General features: G+C 45.3%; 1 protein-coding gene across 5 annotated transcripts in view; it reads right to left on the bottom strand.

Annotated features, from left to right (window-relative positions):
• SLC12A8 (solute carrier family 12 member 8) overlaps positions 1 to 24506 on the bottom strand; it is a 174108-nt gene extending 149602 nt beyond the window's left edge. For 4 of the 5 annotated variants that reach the window (XM_066241463.1, XM_066241462.1, XM_066241461.1 and 1 more), the window contains exons 1-2: positions 24255 to 24506; positions 23129 to 23224 (exon numbers count right to left, since the gene is read on the bottom strand). In XM_066241463.1, coding sequence (XP_066097560.1) covers positions 23129 to 23179 — 51 coding nt within the window. In that variant the 5' untranslated portion in view covers positions 23180 to 23224; positions 24255 to 24506. Of the gene's footprint in view, positions 1 to 19580; positions 19707 to 23128; positions 23225 to 24254 lie in introns of all 5 variants that reach the window. The other variant, XM_066241460.1, reaches the window with a different exon arrangement.
• Positions 24507 to 25977: the final 1471 nt, after the last annotated feature.

The following is a 25977-nucleotide window of genomic DNA, read 5'->3' on the forward strand; positions in this document are numbered from 1 at the left end:
AAGAGCTCTCACGAAGGATGCATTTATTGTTTCCCAGCCACCGTGTCCCCACCTTGGAGGTGTCCCTGCTGCACAGCACAGCCTCGAAGGCAGCCTCTCCGACCTCTGCCCGGTCCCAGCCTCTCTGGATTGTCCGAGGTAGGAGTTTGGGAACAGACACACAGTGACTGTCCTGCACTCACTGGTGCTGGAAACGGACACAGCTCTGACGCGAAGGAGTGGGGGACCCATATGGAGTGATCAGAGTCTGCTTTCCCCAGAGTCCCATCTGGCTGGCGCCCTTGGTCAGTATTGACTCAGCCATTCCTAAGAATGGGAGACCTCGCGGCAGTGTGGGTCTCTCTCCTGCCACAGAACGAGCTCGAAAGCAGCACCTCCGTATAGGACTGCCTGCGTTGTTGGTCTGTGGTTTTTCATGCCGGTTCATCCCAATCCTCGTCCCAATCTGCGAATCTGCCGAGGCACAGCCTGGTCACACAGCGACACAGCCCCAGGACGGCACAGCCCCAGGATGACACAGCCCCAGGACGGCACAGCCTGGTCACACAGCGACACAGCCCCAGGACGACACAGCCCCAGGACGACACAGCCCCAGGACGGCACAGCCTGGTCACACAGCGACACAGCCCCAGGACGACACAGCCCCAGGACGGCACAGCCCCAGGACGGCACAGCCCCAGGACGACACAGCCCCAGGACGGCACAGCCCGCAGACGCCATGAAAACTGTTGCTGATGGGAAATCCCTGCTTGAGTTCTGCCCATCAGAACTCAGAGCCCAAAGACACAGTGCTCTGGACATTTGATACTATCCCCCAATGACAAAGTCCCGCAGCAGCAATGCCATGGCCACCTGAACAAGATCTGCCCACCCCCCACCCAGCCTCCTTGGCAGAAGAGCAGAGCCCTTCCTGCAGGACACAGATGGTCACTGGAGAGTCGGCCTGGGCTTAACAGCAGGAGGAGAAACACAGACCCGAACTCCCTCTCCCAATAACAGGCAAACCAGCTAAAACTCAGCTGCAAAAGGTTTATTCTTCCAGGGGCTTCAGAGGATCAGCCAATAGTATATTTGTTTAAGAATTCCTATGGCCTGCCTGACCAGGCGGTGGTGCAGTGGATAGAGCATTAGCCTGGGACGCTGAGGACCCAGGTTCCAAACCCTTCTGATTGCCCACTTGAGCACAGGCTCTTCTGGTTTGAGCGTGGGCTCACTAGCTTAGGCACAGGGTTGCCGCCTTGAGCGTGGGATCATCAACATGACCCCATGGTCGCTGGCTTGAGCCCAAAGGTCGCTGGCTTGAGCCCAAGGTTGCTGGCTTGAGCAAGGGGTCACTGGTTTAGCTGGAGACCCCTGGTCAAGGCACATATGAGAAAGCAATCAATGAGCAACTAAGGTGCTGTAACAAAGAATTGATGCTTCCCATCATCTCCCTCTAATCCTGTCTGTCTGTCCCTCTCTCTATATATATCACACTCAAAAATAAATAAATAAATAAAATTTTATGGCCTTTCTGTCAGAACCGCCATCTTCCAGTAATTAACCAAAATAACTAACACAAAGGGAAAGAGGAGAGGCACCAGCCTATATGTCCTCTAAGTCTTTTAGAAAAACCACATACATGCGGATCTAGGGAGCAGGCACTGTTCAAACAGTAATGCTCCGCAAACGTCCCCATGGCAAACTGAAAGAGTCCACAATGTCACCCAGCATATGGTGGGCATTGTTGTGAACAAGCAAGTTAAGGGCAAGATTCTTGCCAAGAGAATTAATGTATATATTGCATATATTGACCCATTTATGCCTCACATCCCTTTACTGGAACAGTAGTGATGTGGGAGTTATTTATATCCTACGGCTCAAGGTCATCACCGAGGTCTGATTTTTCTCACACGTCTGCTCCTGAGGACACATGTTCTCACGTGGTGCACAGTCAGTCACTGCTGCAGATACTGGCGTGCTGGCAGCTTGTCAAAAAGTGATGTGAATTTTTGGAAAATTTTTGAAGGACTGAATTTCAAAAATTTCAACCTCTGGTATAAATGGGTTAAGCACTCTAAAAGCCTACATAGCTTCCTGAAACATGTGATGGAAAATGATCAGAAAAAGAAGGAAGCCAAAGAGAAAGGTACCGAAGGGTCAGGTCAGCCTGCTCACTCTGCCAGAGAAGCACTTTGCGAGACCCCACGGAACGGGGCCTGAGCTGCTGGCGCCCGTTCCCTGGGAAGTCACGGCATGGTAAGTGTGAAAAAAATAAAGAACGTCTGATCTGATTTAAAAATTAAAAAAAAAAAAGAATTCTATGAGTATTTTTGACTTTTGGAATCACATTAATATTTTATATACTCATCCTGACCTGTGGTGGCACAGTGGGATAAAGCGTCGACCTGCAACACTGAGGTCACCAGTTCGAAACCCTGGGCTTGCCTGGTCAAGGCACATATGGGAGTTGATGCTTCCTGCTCCTCCCCCCTTCTCTGTCTCTCTCTCTTCTCTCTAAAATGAATTTTAAAAAATCTTTAAAAATATATTTTACATACTCAAGACAAAACAAGTCCGTGTATATCTTTCAATCTGAAGCGAGTCTCTTGTAGGTAGCATATGTATGGGTCTTGTTTTCATAAAAAATTAAAAATTAAAATCAAATCAAATTAACAGGACAAAAGATAAAAATTAAAATAGAATACAAAGAGAAACAAATTAACCTAACAAGTTCAAATGAATAACATAAATCACACTGACGGTAAAAAAAGAAGTGACCAGAATAACTTTTGAACATAGGACTTTGACTATATGCTCTCAGCCTGAAAACAAAAGTAACTAGTAACTACAAACTAATATAAATTCTGCATAGAATTTTTGTGGGTTCTTTTTCCTTTTTTTGCAGGTGTAAGAGTTACCAATTCGGAACCTATATTCTACAAACTATAGAATTGAGCAAATCAGAAAATACAAGGTGAGCAAAGTAGGTTTCTAGTTGTCCATATGGAAAATAATACAATAATTAAGAAATAATAACACTAGAATAAACTGTTTCGTGGGTTCACAACTGTAAACCTACTTTTGCCCCTGTATTTTCTCACTGTTGGAGAAAGGAGTTACAACTAAGGAAAGAGAAAGAATAGAAGACTAAATAAACCCTGTGTGCTGAATTGGAATCGGAGATATCACTTTGAATTTATGTTTTAAAAATATAGAGAAGATATAAAGCTAGATAAATATGATGTGTGTGTTTATATTCCTTTTCTCTGTCCACTTAACCAACAAACACACCTAGAATTTTCCGAACTTCCAAATTACCATGAAAATGATACAAAATATGTGAGGTTTTATAAAATATGAAACTATAATTATAACCAGAAAAAAAGAAAAAACAGGTGCTACCAGCAGATCAGATATTTGGAGAAATTCCTGCAAAGAGGCGAAAACAGCAAAAGAGAGAGCAGCGCAGGGCGGGTGAGAGAAGAGCTGTCTTCCAAGGCGCCTGAGAAACTCCAAGGCCAGAGCCAGTGGCCCCAGCAGCAGACCTGGCCAAGGTGCAATCACCAGGTATAAGGATACTTTGAAGGTGTTATCATACATATGTGGCACTGATAGCATAATATATGGGGAGAAGGGGGTTGACAAAAGGGCCTGTATGTTTGCCAAGTTCCCACATTTTACACTGAAGTGGTAAAATAGTAAGTCTAAATAAACTGTTAAAAATGTAAAACATTATTTAGCCTGACGGGTGGTGGCTCAATGGATAAGAGTGTCAACCTGCAATGCTGAGGTCCTAGGTTCAAAACCCCAAACACGGGCTCATCTGGCTTGAGCACTGGCTCACCAACTAGAGCGCAGATTTGCCAGCTTGAGCTTGGGATCATAGACATGGCCCCATGTTTGCTGGTTTGAAGCCCAAGGTCACTGGCTTGAGCAAGGGGTCACAGGCTTGTCTGAAGCCCCCAGGATTAAGGCATGTATAAGAAGCAATTAATGAACAACTAAAGTGACACAACTATGAGTTGAGTTGATGCTTCTCATCTCTCTCCCTTCCTATCTGTCTGTCTCTCTCTCGCTCGCTCATACAAAAATAATAAAATAAAATGTATAGTTAATCCCTAGAGCAGCCATTCTCGAACTTTTTGGTCTCAAGCCCCACCCGCATTTATTTAGTGAGACAGAGACAGAGAGACACACACACACAGAGGCCAAGACAGGGACAGACAGACAGGAAGGAAGAGAGGTGAGAAGCATTAATTCTTCATTGGTTGCTTTCTCATATGTGCCTTGACTGGGGTGGGCAGTTCCAGCAGAGCGAGTAACCCCCTGCTCAAGCCAGTGACCTTGGGCTCAGGTCAGCAAACTTGGGCTTCAAGCCAGCAACCTTGGGTTTCAAGCCAGTGACCTTGGGCTCAAGCCAGCGACCATGGGGTCATCTCTATTTACACTCAAGCCAGCGACCCCCGTGCTTGAGCTGGCGAGCCCGTGCTCAAGCCAGCAACCTTGGGGTTTCGAACCTGGGTCCTCCACGTCACAGACCAATGCTCTATCCACTGTGCCATTGCCTGGTTAAGCTCAAGGTCCCTTTACATTCTTAAAAATTATTGAGGGCCCTGGCCGGTTGGCTCAGCGGTGGAGCGTCAGCCTGGCGTGCGGAGGACCCGCGTTCGATTCCCGGCCAGGGCACACAGGAGAAGCGCCCATTTGCTTCTCCACCCCTCCGCTGCACCTTCCTCTCTGTCTCTCTCTTCCCCTCCCGCAGCCGAGGCTCCATTGGAGCAAAGATGGCCCGGGCGCTGGGGATGGCTCTGTGGCCTCTGCCTCAGGCGCTGGAGTGGCTCTGGTCGCAACATGGCGACGCCCAGGATGGGCAGAGCGTCGCCCCATGGTGGGCGTGCCGGGTGGATCCCGGTCGGGCGCATGCGGGAGTCTGTCTGACTGTCTCTACCTGTTTCCAGCTTCAGAAAAATGGAAGAAAAAAAAAATTATTGAGGGCCCCAAAGAGCTTCTGTTTATGTGTGTTATACCTATCAATATTTACCATCTTAGAAATTTGAAGGGGGATATTTTAAAATATATATTAATCATTTAAACAAAACAACAATAAGCCCTATTATCTGTTAAAACAAATGATATATTTACATGAAAAATAACTACTTTCCAAAACAAAAACATTTAATGAAAACAATAGCCTTATTATATATTTTGAAAATATTTTTAATGTCTACCCTGATGGAAGACAACTGGATTCTCATATTTACTTCTGCATTCAATCTTGCAAAATATTGTTTTTGAAGTACAGGGGGGAAAAACTGGCCTCCCACTCTTCTGTAGTTAAAAAAGGAAGAAGTAATTTACTTCCACCGATCCATATATGAAAAAAATTACTGTCACCCAAAAGATAACAGAAACACCAAAAAAAAGATGACATGGGACATAAGAAACAGCAGTCGCTGCACGAGAACTAGAAGAATGAAAGGAAACTTGAAAGACATTGAGACCCTGTTGCTCAGAGGCAGCAAAGCTTTAATGACTAAGCTTATGTTTTCTTTTCCATGAGTGCAATGTCACCTGGTTATTCATTTACACACATAAATGATTTATAGAATCAAAAATTTTATAACCAACATGGAAATGTTCATTATAAATACAGACAAGAATATAAATTTTATAAACCTTGACAATGTAAAAATAATAACCCAACCAACAAAAAAATTAGAAATGAGGGGAGAAAAAAATGGAAGAAAGAGGAAATGTGCCAATATTCTCTTTCTTCTTATCAGGAAGCAATAAGTAAACTGATAACAAATCAGTAATTTGGTCAAGAAATTGAGGTATAGTATTTAAAGTTATAAAGATAACCACAAATGAAAACAAAAAGCGGAAACCATTAGCAGTGGTGTCTCCAGGGAGCGAGGGGGAGGAGGAGGAAAGAAAGCTTTTGGTTTAATATCATTCTCTAGTGTTTGAATTTTTGTTTACTGCATGCATGTACTTCCAAATTAAAAACACTACCTTATCTTTATTTAAAGAATATATGTAGCCTGACCTGTGGTGGCGCAGTGGATAAAGCGTCGACCTAGAAATGCTGAGGTCGCCGGTTCGAAACCCTGGGCTTGCCTGGTCAAGGCACATATGGGAGTTGATGCTTCCTGCTCCTCCCTCACCTCTCTCTCTCTGTCTCTCCTCTCTGTCTCTCCCTCTCCTCTCTAAAAAAAAAAAAAAAAAAAAAAATGAATAAAAAAATTAAAAAAAAAGAATATATTTAAATTATCACATTATTAGAAACATTTTAAAAGTAGAATGCTGACCCAGAGTTAGTAATCTATCTGTTCATAACTCAACTTCATTGGAGCAGTGGATGAATTCACGAAAAATGTGATTTAAATCACATTTTAAGTGTATTAGATAAATAAGATACTTAAAGATAGTGAAGCCTTTTGCAAAATTAATGTCTGTCCTTAAAATTTCTTGTACCCATTTTTTTTTTAAACTTAGAATTCGTTTTGGCTTTTGCGTCGTTCTTTACTGATAATTGCCTAAAATAAAAAAAGTTACTCAAAATGAGCCATGGCTTTCTGTTTTAAGTTAAATTCTATGAACACTGGGATTCAGGTTAGAGCAAATTTATCTGGATCAGACAGAATTATTTTTGGCATAGTGAGGGTTGCTAGGCCACCAGAGCCTCAAGTTCATCAGTCAGCTCCTAAATCCTCTAACTGCTGACAGCAAGTGTGAGTGTGACTTACCAGCTATCTGCAGATTAGAAAAAGAACGCTGTAGACTTTTTCCATACACCAGTGGCTTTTACTCCACTATCTTTGCACTTCCTTTACGCCTGCTCATGTGAAGAAGCAAACACTCAAACACCAAAACAGAAACAAAGGAAATGTAAATAGGACCTTTCTCCTTGGGACCTGGTGACTGCCAAGCACCATCCTGTTAGAGACGCATCAAAGCCCGAAGCTATTGCTCAAGACTTTTCACTTCAACTTATTCTAAATTATGCCACAACTCTTTTTTTTTTTTTTTTTTTTAGTGAGAGAAAGAGAGAGGGACAGACAGACAGGAAGGGAGAGAGATGAGAAGCATCAACTGGTAATTGTGTCATTTTAATAATTCATTAATTGCTTCTCATATGTGCTATGATGGAGTGGGAGGGAGCCTCCAGCTGAGCCAGTGACCCTTGCTCAAGCCAGTGACCTTGGGCTTCAAGCCAGTGACCACTAGGCTCAAGCTGTTGGCCATGGGATCATGTCGATGATCACACACTCAAGCTGGTGACCCCACGCTCAAGTTGGCAAGCCTGTGCTCAAGCTGGTGACCATGTGTCTTAAACCTGGGACCTCAGCGTCCCAAGACGACTGTTCTATCCACTGCACCACCACCTGTCAGGCTTTTTTTTCTTTTTTTTTCCTTTTTTTTAGCAAGAGAGACAGATAGAGAGAGAGAGAGAGACAACCACCAGTCTTTTGATTCAGGTTTTAAAGTGCAAAAGGAAAAAACAATCTAAATAATCAGATTATATTATACTTGATAATGAAAAGAGCAAAAAGAGAGTGGCAAGATGGCGATGGAGTAGGTGGATGTACCAACTTCCACCTCCCAGAACCAAAGTGGATCACAACTTAATTTTAAGAACCATCATCTGGAAAAACCAACTTTGAACTAAACTAAGAGGACTCTTCAACCAAGGAACACTGAAGAGGCCACACTGAGACTGGTAGGAAAAGCAGAAACGCGGAGAGGGCTGCCCAGCTCCACGGGGGAACGGCAGCTGGGAGAGACTCATGTGGTGGGAAGTGAGTTTAGCAGAGAGGGAAGGGTCCTGAATCCCAGGAACAAAGCCCCAGCCTGCAGCCCCAGAGCCTAGAAGAGGCATATGGACAGTATTTAGCTAAAAACAAGAGAGGATACTGTTTGTGAGAAAGAGACAGTTTTCTCAGACCCAGGATTCTTCTTAAAGGGACTGTGCAGAAAACCTCTCTCACAACCACTCACCCGGGAAACATCAATACCAGCAAAGGGAAGCAGGACATCAGCCAAACAAGCTCTCCCGCGGCACTCAGAGCAGAGTCACTCAGAAGGAGGGAGCTTTCGGGACAACAGTAGTGAGTGTTAGGGTCTGAGCTGCAGCACCCCCACTCACACTGCTGAGGGCTCGCTGGAGGGTGGGAAGCGACGGGAGACGCAAGCGTGGTTCTGGCAAGGGCAGAAGCCCACCGTCCACTACTGAGGCTGAGATATGAGCTCAGTCTTGCCCGGCGGGGGCAGAGGAGACACACAATAGTGGTCAGGCCCAGCTATGAGCCAGCCTGCAATCCTGCCTGCGGGAGCCCCAGAAGGGGCAAAGACATGCCACTGAGCAAGGGCCCCTGGGCACGCAGTCTCGCCTGCCAGCGGAACCGAGGCTTGCGGCCCCATACGTGAGCCTGAGGATCGAGTCAGCGAGTTAGAGGACAAGATAAATGAAGGCACAGAAGCAGAGCAGAAAAAAGAAAAGAGACTCAAAAAGTCTGAGGAAACTCTAAGCTCTATGACAACATGAAGAGAAATAACATCCGCATAATAGGGGTTCCTGAAGATGAAGAGAAAGAACAAGGGATAGAGACTTTGTTCAATCATATCAGAGCTGAAAACTTTCCTAAATTAATGCAGGAAAAAGTCTCACAAGTTCAAGAAGCACAGAGAACTCCATTAAAGAGAAACCCAAAGAAATCTACACCAAGACATATCGTAATTAAAATACCAAAGCTAAGTGATAAAGAGAAAATATTAAAAGCTGCTAGTGAAAAAAAGACTATCACCTACAAAGGAGCCCCCATAAGGATGACTTCCGACTTTTCAACAGAAACACTTGAGGCCAGAAGGGAATGGCAAGAAATATTCAAAGTAATGCAGAACAAGAGCTTACAACCAAGAGTACTTTATCCAGCAAGGCTATCATTTAAAATTGAAGGAGAAATAAAAAGCTTTTCAGACAAAAAAATAACTCAAACAATTCACTACAACCAAACCAAGGCTGCAAGAAATGCTAAGGGGCCTGTTGTAAACAGATCAAAGGGGGAAAAGAATATAGCAAAAGAGGAATACAGCTTTAAAGAATAAAATGGCAATAAACAACTACATATCAATAATGAACTTAAATGTAAATGGATTAAATGATCTGATCAAAAGACATAGGGTAGCTGCGTGGTTAAGGAAACAGGATTCATACATATGCTGTCTACAAGAGACACACGTTAAAACAAAAGATGCACATAGACTGAAGGTAAATGAATGGAAAGAAATATTTCATGCAAATGGAAATAAAAAGAAGCTGGGGTAGCAATACTTATATCAGACAAAATGGACTTTAAAACAAAGGCTATAGTAAGAGATAAAGAAGGTCACTATAGGCCCTGGCCGAATGGCTCAGTGGTAGAGCGTCGGCCTGGCGTGCAGAAGCCTCGGGTTCGATTCCCGGCCAGGGCACACAGGAGAAGTGCCCATCTGCTTCTCCACCCCTCCCCCTCTCCTTCCTCTCTGTCTCTCTCTTCCCCTCCTGCAGCCAAGGCTCCACTGGAGCAAAGATGGCCCGGGCTCTGGGGATGGCTCCTTGGCCTCTGCCCCAGGCACTAGAGTGGCTCTGGTCGCAACAGAGTGACGCCCTGCAGGGGCAGAGCATCGCCCCCTGGTGGGCGTACCGGGTGGAACCCGGTCGGGCGCATGCAGGAGTCTGTCTGACTGTCTCTCCCTGTTTCCGGCTTCAGAAAAATACAGAAAAAAAAAAAAAAAAAAAAAGAAGGTCACTACATAATGATAAAGGGAGCAATCCAACAGGAAGATATAACCATTATAAATATCTACATACCTAATATAGGAGCACCTAAATATATAAAGCAGACTTTGATGGATATAAAGGGCAAGATCAACAGCAATACGATAATAGTAGGGGATTTCAATACCCCATTAACATCACTAGATAGATCTTCAAGAAAGAAAATTAACAAAGAAACAGCAGACTTAAAGGACACACTAGATCAACTTGATTTAACAGATATCTTCAGAACCTTTCACCCTAAAGCAGCAGAATATACATTCTTTTCAAGTGCTCATGGTACATTCTCTAGGATAGACCACATGTTAGGACACAAAAGCAGTCTCAACAAATTTAAGAAGATTGAAATCATATCGAGCACTTTCTCTGATCACAATGGCATGAAACTAGAAATCAACCACAACAGAAAAACTGAAGAAAACTCAAACACTTGGAAACTAAATAGCATGTTATTAAATAACAAATGGGTTAAGAATGAGATCAAAGAAGAAATAAAAAAAATCCTAGAGCCCTGGCCGGTTGGCTCAGCGGTAGAGCGTCGGCCTAGCGTGCAGAGGACCCGGGTTCGATTCCCGGCCAGGGCACACAGGAGAAGCACCCATTTGCTTCTCCACCCCTCTGCCGCGCTTTCCTCTCTGTCTCTCTCTTCCCCTCCCGCAGCCAAGGCTCCATTGGAGCAGAGATGGCCCGGGCGCTGGGGATGGCTCTGTGACCTCTGCCTCAGGCGCTAGAGTGGCTCTGGTCGCAACATGGCGACGCCCAGGATGGGCAGAGCATCGCCCCCTGGTGGGCAGAGCATCGCCCCTGGTGGGCGTGCCAGGTGGATCCCGGTCGGGTGCATGCGGGAGTCTGTCTGACTGTCTCTCCCTGTTTCCAGCTTCAGAAAAATGAAAAGAAAAAAAAAAAAATCCTAGAAATGAATGATAATGAGCATATATCAACTCAAAATTTATGGGACACAGCAAAAGCAGTCCTGAGAGGGAAGTTCATAGCATTACAGGCATACCTTAAGAAGCTAGAAAAAGCTCAAATAAACAACTTGACCCTGCATCTAAAAGAACTAGAAGAAGAATAGCAAGTAAAGTCCAGAGGTAGTAGAAAGAAGGAAATAATAAAGATCAGAGTGGAAATAAATGACATCAAGGCTAAAGAAACAATATAGAGGATCAATGAAACCAGGAGCTGGTTCTTGGAAAAGGTAAACAAGATCGATGAACCTTTAACCAGACTCACCAAGAAAAAAAGAGAGAGGACTCAAATAAATAAAATTAGAAATTACAGTGGAGAAATAACAACTGACACAACAGAAATACAAAATATTGTAAGAAAATACTGTGAAGAACTGTATGCAAAAAACTAGACAACCTAGATGAAATAGACAAATTCCTTGAAACATATAATCTTCCAAAAATTAATCTGGAAGAATCAGAAAACCTAAACAGACTGATTATAACAAACGAGATCAAAACACTTATCAAAAACTCCCAACAAAGGAAAGTCCTGGGCCGGATGGCTTCACAGGTGAATTCTACCAAATATACAAAGAAGAACTAACTCCTATCCTTCTCAAACTATTTCAAAAAATTCAAGAGGAAGGAAAACTTCCAAGCTCCTTTTATGAGGCGAGCATAATTCTGATTCCAAAACCAGGCAAAGACAACACAAAGAAAGAAAATTATAGGCCAATATCCCTGATGAATATAGATGCTAAAATCCTCAACAAAATATTAGCAAACTGATCCAGCAATATATGAAAAAAATCATAATCAAGTGGAATTTATTCTGGGGAGGCAAGGCTGGTACAATATTCACAAATCAATCAATGTGATTCATCACATAAACAAAAGGAAGGAGAAAAAACACATGATAATTTCAATAGATGCAGAAAAAGCATTTGATAAAATCCAGCACCCGTTCATGATCAAAACTCTCAGCAAAGTGGGAATACAGGGAATATACCTCAACATGATAAAGGCCATCTATGACAAACCCACAGCCAACATCATATTCAATGGGAAAAAATTATAAGCAATCCTCTTAAGATCAGGAACAAGGCAGGGGTGCCCCCTTTCACCACTCTTATTCAACATACTTCTGGAAGTCCTAGCCACAGCAATCAGACAAGAAATAAAAGGCATCCAAATTGGAAAAGAAGAAGTAAAACTATCATTATTTGCAGGTGATATGATATTGTATATAGAAAACCCTAAAGTCTCAGTCAAAAAACTACTAGACTTGATAAATGAATTCAGCAAAGTGGCAGGATATAAAATTAATACTCAGAAATTAGAGGCATTTTTATACACCAACAATGAACTGCCAGAGAGAGAAATTAAGGAAACAATTCCCTTTACCATTGCAACCAAAAAATAAAGTACCTAGGAGTAAATTTAACCAAGAGGTTAAAGACTTGTACTTGGAAAATTATAAAACATTGATAAAAGAAATCAAGGAAGATACAAACAAGTGGAAGCATATACCATGCTCATGGTTAGGAAGAATAAACATCATTAAAATGTCTATATTACCCAAAGCAATTTATAAATTTAATGCAATACCAATTAAAATACCAATGACATACTTCAAAGATATAGAACACATATTCCAAAAATTTATATGGAACCAAAAAAGAACAAGAATAGCCTCAGCAATCTTGAAAAAGAAGAATAAAGTAGGTGGTATCACACTTCCTGATATCGTTATACTACAAGGCCATTGTACTCAAAACATCCTGGTACTGGCATAAGAACAGGAATATAGATCAATGGAACAGAACAGAGAACCCAGAAATAAACCCACACCTTTATGGACAACTGATATTTGACAAAGGAGGTAAGAGCATACAAATGGTGTTGGGAAATTTGGACATCTACCTGCAAAAAATTGAAACTAGACCACGAACTTACACCATTCACAAAAATAAACTCAAAATGGATAAAAGGCTTAAATTTAAGCCATGAAACCATAAGCATCTTAGAAGAAAACATAGGCAGTAAGCTCTCCAACATCTCTCACAGCAATATATTTGCTGATTTAACTCCACAGGCAAGTGAAATAAAAGACAGGATAAACAAATGGAACTATATCAAACTAAAAAAGCTTTTGCACAGCTAAAGACAATAAGAATAGAATAAAAAGACAAACTACACAATGGGAGAACATATTCGACAATACATCTGATAAGGGGTTAATAACCAAAATTTATAAAGAACTTGAAAAACTCAACACCAGGAAGACAAACAATCCAATCAAAAATGGGCAAAAGACATGAATAGACACTTCTCCAAAGAGAACATACAGATGGCCAATAGGCATATGAAAAAATGCTCAACATCACGAATCATTAGAGAAATGCAAATTAAAACCACAATGAGATATCACCTCACGCCAGTCAGAATGGCATTCATCCACAAAACAACACAGAATAAGTGCTGGCGAGGAGGTGGAGAAAAGGGAACCCTCCTGCACTGCTGGTGGAAATGCAGACTTGTGCAGCCACTGTGGAAAACAGTATGGAGATTCCTCAAAAAATTAAAAATCGAACTGCCTTTTGACCCAGCTATACCACTTTTAGGAAGATACCCCAAGAACATCATAGCACTGTTTGAAAAGAAGAAATGCACCCCCATGTTTATGGCAGCACTGTTCACAATAACGAAGATCTGGAAACAGCCCAAGTGTCTGTCAGTGGATGAGTGGATTAAAAAGCTTTGGTACATATATACTATGGAATACTACTCAGCCATAAGAAATGATGACATTGGATCATTTACAATAGTATGGATGGGCCTTGATAACATTATACGGAGTCAAATAAGTAAATCAGAAAAAACTAAGAACTATATGATTTCATACATAAGTGGGACATAAAAATGAGACTCAGAGACATGGACAAGAGGGTGGTGGTTACAGGGCGGCGGGGAGGAAAAGGGGGAGAGGGGCACAAAGAAAACCAGATAGAAGGGGATGGAAGACAATTTGACTTTGAGTGATGGGTATGCAATATAATCAAATGTCAAAATAACCTGGAGATATTTTCTCTGAACATATGTATCCTGATTTATCAATGTCACCCCATTAAAATTAATAATAATTTTAAAAAAGAAAAGAGCAAAAAGAGCCATTAAATTGCATTGTATTCAGGAATGTATATTTCTTTAAAACTTACTATAATTATTTGACATTGTTCCATGCATATAAAATTGCTAGTATTTAAACTGTTACCCTGAAGAGATATATTTTGGTCAGGGAAAGTATAAAATGAATGAAAAAATAAATTAAAACTCAGTCATACAATCCCTACAGAAAGCCAGGGTATTAAGTCAGGACCTACCAGAGTCTAAGCACCACCTAGTGGCACCTTACTCAAATTACAATAATAGTACTTCAGAGTCATTAAGATTCTCCTATTTATTTATTTATTTATTTATTTATTTATTTATATCTGGCTATGAATGAAATGTCCCCTAGGGCAATAAGAAGTTTCAATGTCACCTAATCCATTCATTCACAGCTAGGTTGAATGCATAAATCATGTTTTATTTTATTTTTTTATAATGATATTGTAACATCTTTAAAATTTTGCTGGCCAAGGAGATTGACCCTCTCAGGGCTAATCAATTCTTAGAGATAGCAAAGAGCTGACCAAGAGCATGCCTTTCATATGCAAGCCAACCAATTCTAAATCTATTCTCCAAACCACCCCCTTTATGTAACTCTCACAGACCAAGGCAATATTTACCCCGCCCTCTCAGGGCCACATCCTAGGCAACTAGAAACCACCCCTTTAGCCCAAAGCCTACCGAACTATTCAAACTAGCCAACCCTAAGCTGCCCTGCCCTGGCTCCCCACAGAAAGCCCAGCGAGCCCAGCCCAGGCTTCCGCCTCACTCCTGCTCAGCCCCCGACAAGAACCCTCTGGGCCAGTGTGCCCTGGCACTCCCTTCTCTCGGGACATGTAAGTAGGAAATGCTTCCAATGGTCACTCAGTCACCTCCTATGTGAAGATCCTATGAGTACAAATGAGACTGGATCCCACCTAATTCATTCTAATAGAGAATCACCTCCATCCACAAAGCAACTCCATTCCACTTTTTACAAACATGCAGCATTTTTGGCCCAAGGGTCATTTTCAGGGCTGACCTCCGAGGCTCAGTAACAAACAGGGCTGCACAACGGAAAGGGGAAGACCAAGAAGAAAGAGTGGATAAGGGTGACAGCACCCGCTTGAAAACCTCAGATTCAACTGAACCCTGAGAACAACTTCTGTCCTCTCTTCACTCCCAGATTCCAGGGCCATACCCTCTTTTCTTCTACCACCTCCCAAAGTTGCCATTGGTGGTTTCTACAGTGAAACTAATAGCTTAAGCTTCAAGACCTTTCACTTCCATTGGGTCCCTTCCAAATATTATATGTAATTTTGTATTTGTACTTTGTAACATTTTTACTAAAGACAATCCCCCAAAATCATATAAGTTTCAAGCACAACAAAAACTGGGAGGGTAAGAGGAATCATGGCTCCAGAAACCCTAGATGTGAGCCCTTCTCTTCCATCCAACCATTCTGGGCCTCGTTTTCTTTCTCTGTAAATGGAGCAGTGGCCCTGGACAGTGGCTCAGTGGATAGAGCATCGCCCTGGTGTATGGACATCCCAGGTTCAATTCTCAGTCAGGGTACACACAAAAAAACAACCATCTGCTTTTCTCCACCTCCCTCACCCTTTTCTTTCTCTCTTCTCCTTCCACAGCCAGTGGCTCAATTGGTTCAAGCATGGCCCCAGGCACTGAAAATAGCTCCATTAGAGTAAAAAAGCCTCAGGTGCTGAAAATAGCTTGGTACTTGAGCACTGGCCCCAGATAGGGTTGCCAGATGGATCTCAGTCAGGTTGCATGCAAGAGTCTGCCTCAGTATCTCCCCTCTTCTCACCTAGAAAAAAAAAGGAAGGGCTAACAAGATAGTCTTGTGTTACCTAACCAGGCAGTGGCACAGTGGATAGAGCATCAACCTGGGATGCTGAGGACCCAGGTTTGAAACCCTGAGGTCGCCAGCCTGAATGAGGGCCATCTAGCTTGAGCATGGGCTCACCAGCTTGAGCATGGGATCATAGACATGACTCCATGATTGCTGACTTGACCCCAAAGGTCACTGGCTTGAAGCCCAAGGTCACTGGCTTGAGCCCAAGGTCACTGGCTTGAGCAAGGGGTCACTCGCTCGGCTGAAGTCCTCCAGTCAATGCACATATGCAAAAGCAATCAATGAACTAAGGAGCCACAGCTATGAGTTGATGCTTCTCATCTCTCTTCCTTTCTGTTTGTCTCTCTTTCTTTCTTGGACGCGTACATGCATGCTAAAAAAAAGAAAAAAGAAAAGAAAAATCAAGTCTTAAGTTTCTTTTTCTTTTCTCCTCAGGTGCATTCACTTCTCTACATACTAATAAGCAATATACTATTGTGTCGCATGTGGCTGTTAAGTATCACTTTGCATATTGGCTTTTAAAAGATGCTAAAATAAGCCTGACCTGTGGTGGCGCAGTGGATAAAGCATCGACCTGGAAATGCTGAGGTCGCCGGTTTGAAACCCTGGGCTTGCTCGGTCAAGGCACATATGGGAGTTGATGCTTCCAGCTCCTCCCCCCTTCTCTCTCTCTCCTCTCTCTCCCTCTCTGTCTCTCTCTCTCCTCTCTAAAAATGAATAAAAGAAAAAAAAAAAAAGATGCTAAAATAGACCTGAACAATCCAGAACAAAAACAAGTTAATTCTTAGCTGTACACTGGCTAATGAGGATGCAGAAAATAAAAGCAAAGCTTTTGCAATGAAGCCTGACACCAATGTTTTAAGACCAACCCAGAGCTGTATTATGGGATCATGGGCCATGGCCCTAGTTCAGTCATGGGCTCTGCCCATGCTTGCATATGTCTTTGGGCAACTTATTAATAAGTTGGGCTTGTTTCTTGACGTGCTGAGCAAGGGGACTGGGCCAGAGGAGCTCTAAGGCCCTGTGTCTTTAGACATGTTCATTTCTATCTGCCTCTCTTGCCTGTGCTACTTTCCTACACACCAGCGCCCACAACTTACCCGGATTCTCTTTCCTACTCTCACCATGCCAAGCTAACCTAGGAGACGACAGGGAGAGAACAGAAGAGGAAAAGACTGAGAAGGAAAGGGAGGGCAGGAGGCCAGGCACTTCTGGGTACAGGGCTGGAGATGGGTCACACCCTGGAAGTCAATCTGGACACACCCCTTCCCACACGTGGGGAACCCACTTCCTGGGTCTGCATCGAGCTTAGCTCAGCCCGACGTTAGCCCGCAGCTTCCTAGAAAAGAGTCCTGATGGACCTCCTTCTGCGGCAGCTCAAGTCTTTGGAGGAAAACTGGACAAGGAAGAAAGAATACAACGCGTCACTTATCCTAGCTAATCTGCAGTTTGTGGTGACTTTTTCTCATGCCATAGCATGACATAGCTTCCCTTTAATTTTCTCTGAAGACCATCCAACCCTGGGAGAAGGAAGACAAAAGCCTCAGATTAGTTGGAGATATTCTTTATTCCATAGTAATTAAGAGATTTCAATTTTAATATCTCCAGCAGTAGCTAGAGATCTTGGCAAGAATAGGCACTCAATAAATAAGCCGAGCTGACTTTTCTCACCATTACCACTGCTCAAAGCGTTTGATCCTACTGGACTTCAGATCTCACATAGCATGTCAACTTGCCATCTCCCCCTGTCTCGGGCTACCTGCTTTCTCCTGCCAGCTTAATTTTCTTGCCACACCATGTCTGTCACAGTCCTCTCTGTCCAGTGACTGGCAGAGACAAGCATGGAATCTAAGGTCATTAGCCTCCCATTCACCTCCCTTAGCGCCAGCTGCTCCTTAGCTCTCCAGCCCCAGGTTCACAAATAGCCTACCCTACTGGGTGTCAGTGGAATATATGCTTCATCCAATTATTGAACATGCAGTGTATTTAGGGCTCACCATGTGACAGGCACTGGGCCAGGTCCTTCAGCACATGGCATAAAAACCTGACAATCAGGTACCCTCATCCCATATCACAGTTGTGAAAACAGACTGGAGCCCTCAAGTAACCTGTCCAAGGACCCAGCACATCTAGTGGCACAGTGAGAATTTAGAACCCAGGTTCCCAGGTTCCAGTCTACCGCCAAACCACACCATGCGTCAGTGAAGAGCCCAAGGACAGGGGCTCCTGCAGCAAGATTCATCCCTGCTACAAGGTCAGGAAGTCCTCCAGCACACACAGACACCACACACGCACACTCACACACACACTCTCATACACATGCACACTCACACACACACTCACTCACACACACTCTCACACACACTCACACTCTCATACACACACTCACACGCACACTCACATGCACACTCACTCTCACACTCTCTCACACTCTCACACTCACACACACTCACACTCAAACACACTCACACTCACACGCTCACATTCACACTCTCACACACACTCACACTCACACACTCACACACACTCACACTCTCATGCACATTCACTCTCACACTCACACACACATGCACACTCACACATACTCACACACACTCACACTCACACACACATTCACACTCACACACTCACACACACACTCTCACACAAACACAAACACGCACACACACACTCACATACTCTCACACACACGCACACTCACTCTCACACTCTCACACACACGCACACTCTCACTCACACACACTCTCACACACACTCATATTCACACTCACACACACACACTCTCACACACACACTCACACACACTCACATTCACACTCTCACACACACTCACACACACGCACACACACCCTCTCACACACACACACTCTCACACTCACACACACACTCACACACACACGCACACACACCCTCTCACACACACACACTCTCACACTCACACACACTCTCACACTCACACACACACTCACTCACTCTTAAAGTCCCCTAGGTCTAGAAAGTATGCCATCCTTCTCGACAGCAAGCTCTCCTGGACAATGTCCCACACTCTGGTTTTGGCCACTGGAATCATTCTGGATTGGGACTGTTGCCATAGCTCTGCTTGAGTTTGCTGTGCTGAGTCATGCATTTATTTACCAACTGAAACTTCTGATCGTTTATAGCATTACATCACGGACCAAATACATACTCCCTACCTTAGTTTTATTATTAGCCAACATTTACTGAATGCTTCCTGTTAGACAAGCACAATACTAAATTTTTACATGAATTATCTCTTTTAATCTTTATGATTTTCTAGGGTACATTCTGTTACTGGAGCCATTTTTCAGGGGTGAGAAGGCTTACTGAGTAAGGAGCCCAAGCTCTCTCCTCTTGGAGCACTGCCTTCTTAGTCCTGTGTTCTCCAGTCCTCAAAGCTCCTAGCAGAATTCCTGGCTCCTGGCTCCCAAGACTGGAGTAAAGCTAAACAAGTTGCATGGGAAACTCCTAGAGGGCCAGCCATGCCCAGAGTTCAGCTTCAAACTTGTCAGCCACCCACCCAGCTATCTGTCCCCAACACAGGCCTTGGATTTGCCATCTGGGTGGCTTTGCTCATACCATTGTGACAGGAGGCGTATGGCAGAAAGGACTAAAGCTTAAACCTGGGCAACAAACGTGCCTGGGTTCCAAGTGCCTCAGTTTTTTATCCACCTAACCAAGACAGTCCTATCTGCTTCAGAATGTTGTGAAGATGAGATAAGGGAATGCACAGTAAATGTTCGGTCCATACGTGCCCACCAATGGGTAGTTATTACCATTCTCTTACCCTCTCAGCCTGGTACTTCAAGACCTGCTGCAGATGGCACTGCCCCATCCCCAGCCAGGCGAACTCAGGTACATAGAACCAGCACTGATTGAGCGTCTTCTATAGGCTGAGCACTCAAGGCAGGCACTGAAGATACAAAAATGAATAAGACGTGACCCTGAACTTAAGCAGTCCACATCCTTAAGGGAGCTAGGAAGGAAGGGCCGTCTCAGCAGCACCTGCTAAGTGTGGTGCCAGCCAGCCGCGCGAGCAGGGGTGGTCACCAAGGCTTTGGGCACCAAGCTAAGGAGCTGGAACTGAATGCGGTGTGAAGCCACTGGAAGGCTTCAGACAGAGGAATCAAATGCACAAATGTATGCTTTAGGAAACGATCACTTTAGTAGCAATGTGGAGAAAGAAGTTAGGAGGATATGAGTAATCCAGGCCAGAAATGGTACTTTGGACAAGGGAGTGCAGGGGAGAAGAAGGAATGGATTTCAAACGTGTCTCGATTGTGAACACCAAAGGCCTTGACATTGAACACTGTCCAATCCCTCAGTGTTTGGAGATTAAAGGAGGTGGGGATGGAGAAGGAGGCGACACAGAGGACTTGCATTCACATTTAAAAAAAAAGTCTCTTGGGGCACTTATGGCAATTCAGCTTGCATTGTGGTTATCTGTTTACTTGTTCATTTGTTTAGTCAACTAACATCCACTGTCCACTTAAATGCCAGGTACTGTTTTAGGTCCTTGGAGGGTTCTGGTGACAAATGAATTTCGTAAGGAGTATCAGCAAAGACCAACCTCAGGGAAAAATACAAGCACAGAGGCTGGGGAATGGTGAGCTTTGGCTGGAGGTGGGGGGCACAAAGAGGAAACTGCTGGGCACCCAGGCTGAGGCAGACAGTGCAGGGCCACGACTAAGGAGTTTGGACACTGGGTGTGGACATGGGGAGCCACTGAAGGCTTTCAACAGGGGAGAGAGCATCACAGCAGAGTCTTAGCCAATCACGCTCAGAGATGAACCAAAAATGTTTTACTTGTTTCCCTTTCTGGAATCCATGGGGACAAGGGCCTCACATTTTCCCTCTGAGTATTTTATTTTCAGACTTAACACAGAACCCATTATTTAGGAAATAGTCCACGAATCCATGTTAAGTGCATAAATGTACATGTACAGTCTTTCACACCCAAAGAAAATGCATAGGAAGTACGGCAGGAGTCTGGGCAAGCAAAATAAAGTGCAAGACCTGGCCCTGACTGGTGGCTCAGTGACTAGAGCATCAGCCCAGCGTATGAGTGTCCTGGGTTTGATTCCGTCAGGGCACAAAGGAGAAGCAACCATCTGCTTCTCTCCCTCTCCCTCTCCCCCTTCTCTCCCTCTTCCCCTTCTGCAGCCAGTGGCTTGATTAGTTTGAGCGTGGCTCCAGGCACTGAGGATGGCTCAGTTGGTCTGAGAGCATCAGTCTCAGTGGCTAAAAATAGCTCAGTATTGGAGCATCGGCACCAGACGGGGTTGCCAAGTGGATCCTAGTCAGGGCACATGCAGGAGTCTGCCTCACTACCTCCCCTTCTCGCACCCCCCCTTAAAATGTAAGACCCCTGGCAAACCAAGCTCTCTCTAAGGGTCCTCAACCCCACTAAGAAAGAGGCTATAGGCCTTTTCATCCAGGAGTGAACAGCTCTGGGCAAAAGTTCTGAAATATCTTTGAGGAGCCAGTTCCGAGTCTCCAGTCACTCACCTCTGAGCAGCTTGAATACTTCTAGGACTGCCTGTGAGAGCAGGATTATAGCCCTGGGCCTTTGGGGGAGGGGAGCGGTGCCCTGGGCTGCGCCCTCCTCACCTGCCAACCCGATGTGGCATTTCTCAGGTGTACTCAGGCACCTGAAGAGAGGGTAACCAGCCAGTTTGGATCCCCCCACCAAACCAGAGCCCATCTGCCTCACCAGCCTCTGCCCCTTGGCTCAGAACCCCCCACCCCAGTTCTAGCCCCTGCTCCTGCTATTGTCTGAGGCTTTGAGTTGATTGTCTCCCCACTTGGGGGGCTCATTTCCTCTGTCACAATCTTGGAAAATCCTTCTGCCCCACTCTACAAAGCATGAGGAAAATCCAAGGGACAGTGACAACATCAAGGTTGAATGATCATTAACCAGCAAAGACACTGGAAATGAATGATTTCCTGATAAACATTTAAGTATGTTTTTTATTTTTTAAGGGATTAACTATTTCTGGGGAGAGCCACTTCAATTCCATAGGTACATTGAACATCTTTATTATATGCGGCTTAAGTGTCTGTTTGTCGCCGATAGCTTATTGGTTGCTTGCGTAACTGTACTAGCCAATGGGATGAAGTTGCCACGGCATTCAAATAGTCCCGCCTTCTGGCATGCCATCTCACAAATTGAGGTTAAAGATTGGAGCAATTATTATGCTGTTAAGAAATCTTAACACCAGAGGGGTCTTTGCAATGGTACAAGACTAGAGGTTCTCCAATTGAAAAATAATGTCATAATAGCTAAGTCTTTGACTGGCTCCTCTAAAGGTGAAATACATGTCATTCCAAAAATTGATTTGGCTCCATCTCAAACAGGGTTGCCGTTTCAATTGAGACGTAGACAATTTCCTGTAAAACTTGCCTTTGCTATGACCATCAATAAGTCTCAGGGCCAAACGCTTAAGTGTGTTGGCATTTTTTTACCTGAGCCTGCATTTGGACACAGTCAACTTTATGTTGCCTGTTCAAGAGTTCGTGAAAGAATGGATGTAAAATTAAAAATAATTGATGGTCCTCTGCAAGGCGAGCTTAAAAATGATGGAAAGATCTACACAAGAAATGTGTACAAAGAGATCTTTGACATGTGAATTAACATTTTATTATTTAAATCACCTTTATTTATTGAGCTAGCGGTGGCTCTTAAGAAATGTACCGCCAGTGGTTTCCTTCATTGCACTCTACTTTAAGCAATTAAGCAAGTAGAAGGGGGAAACCCCGTGGGGCACTAAGCAAAGGGGCGTCCTTGCCGCCTGCCCTGGGTAATTCAGTTTGAATTAGCAGACACCTTTGCATAAATCATTTTAATTACAATTTATAATATCTAGAACAGCGGTCATTTCATATGACCGCCGGGCTTTCTAGTTTACTATAAGTAGTGATCAACAGAAGAGAATAAAGAAAAAGAAAAAGAAAACTTGCAGACATCAGGGAATCCAGAAGTTCATTTGGCTTCAGCATATATTATTTTTTTCAGAAATAAAGTTTCCTTCTTACATTGATTTGATTCAATATTAAAAGGAGTTCATATTTCCTGAGTCTTCACCCTGATCATGGAAAATCTCTGTGGGGATGGGTGAGAACCCAGGATTCAAATCAAAGTCCACTGCAAATAATAGCAAAGAAAAATTTTCTGCATACAGATATTAAGAGTTGGCTATAGTATCTTCTCGATTAAGCTGGAATACCAAAATAAACTTCTAAGATAACTCCTTCTAAAATAGTGCTCTATAATGTTTCCTTCAGCTTCCTGTCTGGTGAACCTTTGCTCACGGGCCCCATGCCACCCAGGCCTACCTGCTGGGCTGCCTCATGGAAGAGTTCCTGCACCTGAGACATCTGGGCCATTCTCGTGGAAGCGGCGGTCCTGGTGGTCTGGGTGGCAAGATGCCTCTGGAAGGTAAACATCATGCTCAGTCAGGCAGGCTTCCCCTTCTCGCCCTCCTGAGCATCCATCCTTCCTCTGAACCAGACAGCGGCCTTGGCTGAGGAAGCAAACTTGTTCTGCCTCATCCAGAAGCTCATCCCTCTCCCTCTTCAATACCTGAGTAGAGTCCGCTCATCCTTCAGAGGCTCCCTGTGCCCAGATTGTGCTGATCTAATGCCCCCAGCTCTCTTCTTCCCCGAGCTCCTTCAATTGGGGTGGGGGAGCATTAAGCTAGCTGCCTGGTCCTTGGCAGTTTTACACTCCTCTCCCATCCTCTGAACCATCACATGCTAGAACTGGTTCCAGGCAGTGACTGAATGTAAGGCTGGACCATGAGCAGAGTGGGAGAGAGGGATGTTTAGCAGGTTGTCTGGGGGTCACTCCAGAGCAGAGTCAGAAAGGGGCGGGGAATGGAGAGGGTGGGTGAGAAAAGGATGGCTAAGTAGTATTATCAAGGCTTCCTTTGTCATTGGACCCAGCTTTCCCTGGGGGAGGACCATGTGCCTGCCTCTGTGTGCCCCTCTCCCAGCAGAGGGCCGGACGTAGGGCTCTGGACTCTTTGGAAGGGGAATGAAAGGAAGAATGAGAGAAAGGATACGAGGTAGAGCTTATGGTCATGTGAGAAGAGCATGACCCTTGACATGGCCAGCAAAAGCCGGGAAGAAAGTTCACTGAGTTTTCAAGGCAAGAAAACTGGGCGAGCGGTCACTGTTTGCTCAGAGAGAAGCTGGGGAGATTGCAGGGATTTGGTGGGCTGCAGATGTGCAGGTGGGTGAGTAGCGTGGGGGAGGGCAGACCCAGAAAGTTCCCCCATCCAATCCGGTCCAGCGTCCTGCACATTTCCCTCTGCTTGGGCCCTCAGCCGACCGGAAAGGATCCCAAGATTTACTGAGACCTGCTTGGAAGCCGGAGCCCAAGTCCCCTCGCATCTCGGCCCCTCCACTTACACGAGCCCGCGATGGCGCAACCCACTCCCCCTCCACCCTCTGCGCGTACCGAGCACTAGGCAGCTCCGGGTCGGCTGCAGGCGTGCGAGTCCGCGTGTCCGAGTGTCCGCGTGCAGTCGCGCCGCCGGTTCATGCGCGCCAGGTGACTGGGGAGGAGGGTGGATCTACTTGAGCAGGGGCAAACGGAACCCACGCCTGACCGCCTTCCTACCGGGTAGAGCTCCCCCAGGGAGAGAAGCTGCCCCAGCCCACCCTGTGCACTCCACACCAGCCCAGGCCGCCCTCACCTGCGCCGGACCGCGAGCTCCTGGCGCTGTGCCCGCCCTGTCCCCGCCCCGCCGCCACGTGGCTGGCCAGGTGCCGCTGTGCGGGTCCCAGCTGTCCCACTGGCGCGGCGTGCCCGCCCAGGCTTGGGCGCCCAGCCACGCCTGCACCCACGAGTTCGGGTCCAGATGGAGAAGGAGGGCTGCAGTGCCTGCCCCTCCTCAAGAGCGGTCCGCACACCCACCGCCGCCCGGGGGGCTCCGCACGCTGGGACAGCCCTCCAGGCCCCTAAGAAGGGGACCGGAATCTCGGTCCGGAGGGAGGGGTGGGGGGGCGGCGGTAAGGGGAGGAGGGTCTGCCCACCTCAGACTTGTCTCAACCGGCCCCTGCGCTACTGCCCTCCACAGCGAGTTCAATGCGAGCAGCTGAGGGGCCCGGCTGGGAGCAGGAGCCGGGATTCGAGCCTGCTCACTGCAGCTCCCTTTTAGGAATCACAGTTGAGGCCGGCACACGGGACTGAGGAAGGCTGGGAGCCGGATCCCGCGGCTCCCGGCGGCCTCCTGAGCGGGTGCAAAAGCACCCCTACAGGAGGCTGAGCCTGCGCCCCAGAGGTGCGACCGCTGGGCACTGGACCACGTAATGCCCCGACTCTCAGGAAGGGGAAGTCTTTCGCCAGGCAAGTGCCCTCAGCATGCTGAGGTGTAGAGAGAAAAGTATCCCCACCACCGTCAGCACTACTTAGAACCACCCTTGGGGGCTGGGATGAAGTTAAGTTTCCAGGGCCTTAGCTTGCGGGGGGGGGGGGGGGGGGGAGAGGGGGGCACACTAACGTACAGAGATTAAATTATCTCCATTTCCAATCTGGCGTAGTAGCTAAACTTAAATGAAATAGGCTTCCATGAAATAGGAGGGCAGCTGGGAGTACTTCCCACACCCACATGAGCCTTTGTGTAAAAATCCCTAAAAATAGAGGTTTTCATTTTAAAAACAAAAGGGAAGGCAAAGTCATGGGAACATTGACAGAGCCTCAACCTCTCCTGCTCCGGTGAAGAAGGGTTTGTTTTGTTTTGTGGAAAGACATAAAACACAAAATGTGCCATTTGAACCATTTTTAAAATTTAAAGAAAAAATTCCATTGATATGAGAGAGAGAGTGGAAGCAGGGATAGGAAGAGAAGCATCAATTCGCCTTCCCACCTAGTTTTTCCATTTAGTTGTGCACTCATTGATTACATGCCCTGACTGGGATCAAACCCATGACCTTGGTGCCCACTTTTTAAAATAGTTTTTAAATGTACAATTCAGTGGCATTAATTACATTCACCATGTTGCACAATCATCATTGCTATCTATTTCTAAACCCTGTCATCACCCCAAACAGAAACTCTCTAAGCAATAACTCCTCATTCTCCCTTCGCCCAGCCTAGAGTAACCTCCAATCTACATTGGCTCTACGAATTCACTTCTTCGGGACAGTACTTAGTAGTGGAACTATCTGTCCTTTTCTGT

This window comes from Saccopteryx bilineata, chromosome 8, assembly GCF_036850765.1.
Source record: "Saccopteryx bilineata isolate mSacBil1 chromosome 8, mSacBil1_pri_phased_curated, whole genome shotgun sequence".
In the NCBI taxonomy this organism is placed as follows: Eukaryota; Metazoa; Chordata; class Mammalia; order Chiroptera; family Emballonuridae; genus Saccopteryx; species Saccopteryx bilineata.